Source organism: Mchenga conophoros, linkage group LG4 (genome assembly GCF_057382185.1).
Source record: "Mchenga conophoros isolate Kocher_MC1m ecotype Shallow Benthic linkage group LG4, M_conophoros_male_GT1.1, whole genome shotgun sequence".
Taxonomy (NCBI): domain Eukaryota; kingdom Metazoa; phylum Chordata; class Actinopteri; order Cichliformes; family Cichlidae; genus Mchenga; species Mchenga conophoros.
Genome location: NC_140529.1, coordinates 1,829,278 through 1,836,452, shown reverse-complemented (window position 1 = coordinate 1,836,452; position 7,175 = coordinate 1,829,278). Strand labels below are relative to the sequence as shown.

Sequence of the window (7,175 nt, the reverse complement as noted above, 5' to 3'; positions counted from 1 at the left end):
TTTGAACTTAATTCTAACACTAAGAAATTTCTTATCCACCTATACATTTATACATTTTACTGTTGACACTCATCTGTTATTTTAATCAAAAATCCTTCTCTCCATAACATATCACATGCCTCCTCTGCATCTACACACAAAAGAACTTCCTGTTTCCTGTCCAGGTATTTGTAGTTTTTTGGGCAGTTGGTTAGGTTAGAATGAACCCTTGCATTTAGATATGGTGCTGGAGCAGGTACTGTCTTAACATTAGAAAACCAGCCACTCTCTACTACAACCAGAGAAAATGCTTAAAACATCACCCACTAGTGGAAAGGAAAAGATAAACATTTCTCTCCCATTTTCCACCCGGCTACATTAGAAATGTGAATGAAGTGATATTCGTCAGATGAGTACTCAAAGTGATTTCTAAGACACATTCACAGACACAGCTGGTGTAACATGGGATCGTTTTAATGATGACCTTTTCTGTCTTTCTTGCTGTGAATATACAGTTTTGGGAGCACAAACACACATCTGGGTCGTAAAGTCTTTATTAGGCACACCTGCTTGCACTCCACAGTACCAAACTGTCTGCTCTATGTAATGACACGAGTCACACGGCCTGTTCTTTTCCTGTAACTATCGCAGCAGCAATCCCACCGCACAAATGGCGTAGTGTAGTTAGCCATAACGTTACAGAAGCTGTAGGTGGCAGTGTAGACGTTTGGGCCGAGTGTCTGAATTACCGAAGAAGAAGAAGAACAACCTTCCGCTTCGTCTTAACAGGCGTTACAAAACAAGCTGAGCTCGCAGCCCCGGCTTTTCTAATGCTTCGCAGCGAATGGGGTTTGATCAGTTCTGTAGCGTGGACAGGTCCGATCCCCTGTGGGTGAGTTACCTGTCACAGACTCCGTGTCTTTTCCTCTAGCTTTAAACTCTCGTAGCTGGCGTTGGCTGCCGGTGCCCGGTACGTGCTAATAGTAAGCCACGGCAGGTTGCGTGTTATTTAGTCACGTCGGACGCGCTTCTCTTATTAGAAGTCATCGTTACAGCTGATCGTTGAGCCTCCGTTGGCCGTTTCACATGTTCTCTGGAAGGTTCGCAGTGGAACAAGTGTTCACCGAGCTCGTGTTTGTGTTGTTCCCTCTCGTTTCCTGGTCTGTAGGAACTCGTTGTCATCAGTCACAGTGCGAATGTTATGAAGTGTCCTGTGGTCTCTCTCCCACGCGTGGCACTGTGGTAGTGTGCTTAAAACCATTATTGAGGACATGTCAGAGCCTGCCGGTAATGAAGGACCTAAGGGTCTGACCTGAAGCTGGTTCTGGAACCAGGACTGCAGTGAAAAAGCAGCCAGTGCCCAAAGAGTGTGCAAGGCAATATAAGAGGTGGCCCAGGATCGATGTAGCAAAGCAGTCAGCACAGGTCCAGGGATGAGCCCCAGGCACATGGAGCTGGGTAGGACCTCACACACCAGCAGGCATGTAGTAGGTGCTAACAGCACACACTCACAGGGCGAGCAACTCGGATCATGAAGAATTCAAGTACAAGTGTGACATCATCAAACTGATTCCCTCCACAACATGGAAGCTCGTCCTGAGCGCTGCTCACAGTAACACCACAGGATGGAGTGTACCCCGGGGGTGGGGGCTGATACAGCAGATACAGAAACACCAAGTATCAGTATTTTGTTCAATAAAATAAAATGCTGTGGGAATACTACGGCCAGGAGGGCTCATCTCATGCACCGCTACTCTGAGATGACATTAACTGAGAAACTTAAACTCAACCAAAACAAGCATCCATCACGTAGCTTGACTGGTAGCTCAGGCACCGACAACAGCAACCATGGTGCGTCTACCAAACACATCCTACAGAACAGGAAGGTTTCTGAGGGGGAATAGCTGTGCATATAACAACCGTTATGATTTTACAGTGAATTGGTGTATTATCAGATAATGATTGGCTGTAATTAGTAACTTGAGCACATTCGATCTGTCTCCATCCTTTATTAGTTTCAGGTATGTGTTTGTGACTGGTGTGATCAAACTGAGGATTATGTTTAGTTGAAATAACAAAAATAAAAAGTTGCTGTTTATTAATATTTCACAGCTGATGACTTTGGTAGGCTATATTTTTGCCATGGGACTTGGCAGCAGCTGGTACGTAGGTCATGGTTTCTTTTGTTTGCTCGGGACATGAAGTCACCATACTTTGAAACTGCAGTCAGGTAATGGGTATCACAACACTGGTTGCCATCTCTCACTGTTTGCCGAACCTTTTACGTCAGGCTCCTGTCACATAACAGGGAGGGATTGATATCGGCTGTAGCAGGTAGTAGAGCAGGTCATCTACCAACTGGAAGGTTAGTGGTTTGATCCCAGTCTGCTTCATTCTGCATGTTGCAGGTTGCTCTCCGATGCATCCGTCGGAGTGTGAGTGTGTATGAATGTTAGTTAGATAGCACTAAAAACTAGTGCTGGTGTGATTGGGTGAAAGTGTAAAGCTTTGAGTGCTCAGAGTGGAAAAGCTCTGGGTCGATATCAGAAGCAGTCCATTTAGCATTACTGCCTCCAGGTAGGGACACTGAAAATAGCACTCCATCATTAAAGTATAATATAAACTCTTATCTACTGTTGTGAATCCATTTCACAACATATTCTCACTTTGATTTGCTTTGGTCCAAACCAGAGTCATAAGTCCACTAGAGAGTAATGACAAGTTAGCCTCAAAAGGGAAGGGTCACTGGTGGTGGCCACAGACGTGCTTTTTATACTTCCTGCTCCTCTGCATCTCTCTCCAGCTCTTCGAGTTCATTAGACCTTATCCTAGCATCTCTACAGTTTTGAGATGCAGCAAACGTTCTTGCAGTGGCGCATACAGATGCCATCCTGGATGAGCTGGAATACATGTCATTGGGCTGTAGGTGTCATCTGGTAATAAAAATGGAGGAAAATCAGTCCCGTCTGCTGAGAAGAGGGCCGTGGTCTGTGTCCACCACCTACAAAACCTTTTTGGGAGTTGCCTTGTTATTGTCTGTTTAACTGAGTTTGTCTTATAGCAGGGGTGGGCAACTCCAGGCCTCGAGGGCTGCTGTCCTGCAGGTTTTAGATCAGATTTTAGGTCAACACACCTGAATCACATGATGAGTTCATTAGCAGGCCTCTGGAGAACTTCAGGACATGTTGAGGAGGTCATTTATCCATTTAAATCAGCTGTGTTGGATCAAGGACACATCTAAAACCTGCAGGACACCGGCCCTCGAGGCCTGGAGTTGGACACCTGTCCTATACTGTGATGAGGTCTTCTTTTCATTTTCATTTTTGCAGCTGCATGTAGCAGTAAAATGCAACATTGTTGATCTAAATAAGACAAGAAAGCTATATGAATAACTCCAGGCCACACATAAGTAATGTGTGTCAGGAGTGTCTTTTCCTGCTGTTGTTAGATGTCTTCAGCCTTACTGTTCCTTTTCCAGGATTGGAACCGTACATGGTACACCGATAATCCCGACTTCACCCAGTGTTTCCAGAACACTGTCTTGGTGTGGCTGCCATGCTTCTACCTTTGGATATGTGCACCCTTTTACCTCGTCTACCTCCATACCCATGACCATGGATATATATGTATGACTCACCTCAACAAAGCCAAAACTGTGAGTTATGGGAGCCCGCTGTAGTAGTTTTCATCACTGCACTCATCTGTTCTGTCAGTGGAGCAAAGCAGAAACTCGTTCAAACACAAATGTTTGAAGATTCGAGTCATGATGCAATTCCAACTTCAAGAAAATGGGATGTTGTGGAAAACTGAATGAAATCATTTTATTCATTTATTCAGAAAAACAAATGTTTAAACTGAGGAAAAGGTCCAATTAAAAAACAACAAGGTCATTTTGAATTTTTTTGGAAGTAACGCATCTCTTAAAAACGTCCATGTTTCCCGCTGTGTGGGATTCCCTCTTTTAAAAATAGTCCGCAGTCGTCTGGGAGCTGAGGCCTGTTGCTGGACTTTTGAATTCAGTCATTCAGGAGGGACTCAGAGCAGATGCAGGTGAGGGGGTCCTGGTATCTGAATGCCTCGTGGGCCGCTCATAGTCCAGGGTTCTGGGCCTGTCCTAACCAGGAGGAAGGCTGGGGACAGTCGTGTTACTGGCCTGTTACCAGTTAACCTGACTGGTACCAAATGTTCCTACAGCTCTATGATATTAGTACCACGTTATATTGCTGCTATCACAGTCATAATGACATTATCTATTTTTTAATTGCGTGTTTTCACAGTTTAAACATTTGATGTTCTGCTACCCAAAGATGACATTATCAAGGATCACAGTTTAATCTAATCTAGCTGTTTTAATTACAGTGACTGAACAGTGTGTTTGTAGTTTCATTGGTTGGTTCCACTTGTCACTACAGTAACTGTGGGAGATGTCAGTCATATGTCTATAAACTAAATACCAAATGTATTTACCAACGAATCCAGGAGCGATTTCATCTGTTTCCACAGGCTGTTGGCTTTTTACTTTGGATTATCTGCTGGTCAGATGTCTTTTATTCTTTCTGGGAAAGGAGTCATGTGAGCAGCCCAGCACCTGTCCGCCTCGTCAGTCCGACCTTACTGGGCCTCACCATGGTGAGCGTCCAGCTGTCTCTACCGTCTCTTTACGGAGCTGAGAAAAGCTTACATGTATTTTGTTATTTAGGGTAGTCTTTCTTTTGTCACTTGACTCTTTAATATATGCTGTAAAAACTAAATGGACCATTTCTTTTAGTATATAAAATATGTGCTTGTGCCGCAGCTGTTGGCTGTCATGTTAATCCACTATGAGCGGATGAAGGGGGCTCAGTCATCGGGGGTGATGCTGATCTACTGGCTGCTGGCACTGCTGTGTGCCACTGTCACCTTCAGGTCAAAGGTCTTCCAGGCCTTGGAGCAGGTTAGTGCTCACTGAGCAGGACTCACTTTACTTACATGATGAGAAATAACTGGTTACTAATCGAACTGATGTTGCAGTAAATAAACAAAATAAGGTTGTTTGATTAAAAACATGCTCTTGTTGTGCAGCCTCAGACAGTGTGTGTGTGGAGGTACACCACCTTCTACATCTACTATGCTCTGCTGCTGATTGCTCTGTTCCTGTCCAGCCTGACCGACCAGCCACCCCTCTTTTCCCGGGAAGTTAAAGACTCTGTGAGGCTGCCTGACGAATCTCTCTTTCTTCCCTTGTCACTCATTTATACTCAGATTACTGTATTGCCATAAGTATTCGCTTACCCCTCCAAATCAGCTCGGCCTTTGTTCCTGGAACTCTTAATGCTTCAGGAAGCCACGACAGTTTGCACATTTTGATGCTCCCAACTTTGTGGGAACAGTTCGGGGATGGCCCCTTCCTGTTCCAGCGTGACTGTGCACCGGTCCATAAAGACCAGTGTGCAGGCCTGTCAGGTTCTTCCACACCAAACTCAGAGTCCCACCTCAACCCAGCAGAAGCCCTCTGGGATGAGTTAGCAGAGACTGTGAGCCGGACCTTCTCATCCATCGTCAGTGTCTGACCTTCAGGAACGACGGTCAAAGATTCCCATAAACACTCCTAACACTTGAGTCTGCCCAGAAGGGTTGAAGCTGTTAGAGCTGCTAACGGTGGGCCGACATCACATTAAACCTACGGATCGGGAATGTGATGTGTGGAGGGAGAAAGACGAATACTTTTGGTAGTACAGTGAAAGCATTGCTGCGTCTTCTGAGCCGTGGAAATCATTGTGTCTAACTGCTCGATGTTTGTCTGCAGAATCCGTGCCCTGAGCCTGGAGCGTCTTTCCTCTCCAGAATAACCTTCTGGTGGATCACCAGGTAGGAACACGCCGTTCCACTCCGGTGAACGTGCTCTTATTTCTGTGTAATAAAGCTGATGAACAAAATCTCACATTGGTCGGTATCCTCTCTAAAGAAGGAGCTTGTTATTGATATTTAAGACAAGGCTGACGTCTTCTGTGTTGAAACTTCTGGTTTCTACATGGTCCTTTGGGGCTTTCTGGAAACGTTACTGCGCATTGAGCTTCTACATGTTTTGTTTTATCCTCCTACCTGTCCTAACCTCTCCACCAGAATGATGATGACAGGCTACAGGCGCCCACTGGAGGAGAAGGACCTGTGGTCTTTGAACGCTGAGGACTGCTCCCACAGAGTCGTCCCACAGTTGGTCAAACGCTGGAACACACAGTGCCAAAAATTTAAAAGGTCAGGAAAGGGATCAAACTTCTTTATACAAATGCAGATTGTTCGGGAAACATCCAGCCAGGTTAACTCTGCTTTCTCTTCACAGGTCAGAGGAGAAAATGCTGTACTCGTCCAAGCGAGTGCCCCACAGTGAAAACCCTCAGCGCCAAGCTGTGGAAGAGTCTGAGATCTTGATTCTGAGACCTCGAAAGAAAAATAAAGAGCCCTCACTGCTGTGGGCCTTGTGCCTCACGTTTGGGCCCTACTTCTTCATCTCCTGCATCTATAAATTAATCCAGGACATCCTAATGTTTGTTGGCCCTGAGATCCTGCGGTGAGGAAACTGTAGACCCTTTGATAAGATGACATTGAGTCGTTGATCTGTCTGAAGTTGCATCGTGCATTTATCATGCTCTAGAACTTTAATTGTTCAAACACATCAGAGCCCATCTGTTGCACTAAATATATCTCTGCCAGGACTGCTGTGCCTCAACAAACTCCTCCCACACAAGTTTTTGCTCAGCGCCAAGTCGAGCTCCGCTTGGCGCTCCGTACCCATCAATGGGCTACCCAAAGCTGATAGGACTCCACCTCCAGGTCTCACCGTCAGGTCCCCCTGTGGAGCACCCACTCAGTTACCCTAAGAAGGCTGGGTGCTCTGAACTGAACACAAAATCTAAGAGCTGCAAATGTGAACCAGCTGGTGAAAGACCAACATTTCATTAAATTATTGCCCCCGACAACCAGATATCTCTAATCAAACAGCATCTTGGTTCTCTCGGCTCATCTGTTCAGCTGAGCCTCAGGTACCTCGGTGTGATCTTTGGTTCTGCCATGTCCCTACAACAACACGCTCACAGTTAATTAGGAGCTGCCTTTTTCAGCTAAGAAACATCTCCAAACTGCAAACTTTGCTGTCTGAGTTAGAAAAGGTTATTCATGCTTTAATTTCTTCTCGCTTAGATTATTGTAACAGCCTTTTT

The 7,175-nt window shown here is 45.4% G+C and overlaps 1 protein-coding gene across 3 annotated transcripts in view; it reads left to right on the top strand.

Moving 5' to 3' along the window:
- The first annotated feature begins 719 nt into the window (after window positions 1-719).
- Window positions 720-7,175, top strand: part of abcc1 (ATP binding cassette subfamily C member 1 (ABCC1 blood group)) — a 30,975-nt gene continuing 24,519 nt past the window's right edge. For all 3 annotated transcript variants that reach the window (XR_014892100.1, XM_085269875.1, XM_085269874.1), the window contains exons 1-8: window positions 720-871; window positions 3,458-3,634; window positions 4,483-4,608; window positions 4,775-4,912; window positions 5,041-5,166; window positions 5,765-5,826; window positions 6,082-6,213; window positions 6,299-6,526. Coding sequence is in view for 2 of the 3 variants with exons in the window: in XM_085269875.1 (XP_085126001.1) it covers window positions 824-871; window positions 3,458-3,634; window positions 4,483-4,608; window positions 4,775-4,912; window positions 5,041-5,166; window positions 5,765-5,826; window positions 6,082-6,213; window positions 6,299-6,526 (1,037 nt within the window). In the remaining variant the exon portion in view is untranslated. The remainder of the gene's footprint in view (window positions 872-3,457; window positions 3,635-4,482; window positions 4,609-4,774; window positions 4,913-5,040; window positions 5,167-5,764; window positions 5,827-6,081; window positions 6,214-6,298; window positions 6,527-7,175) is intronic.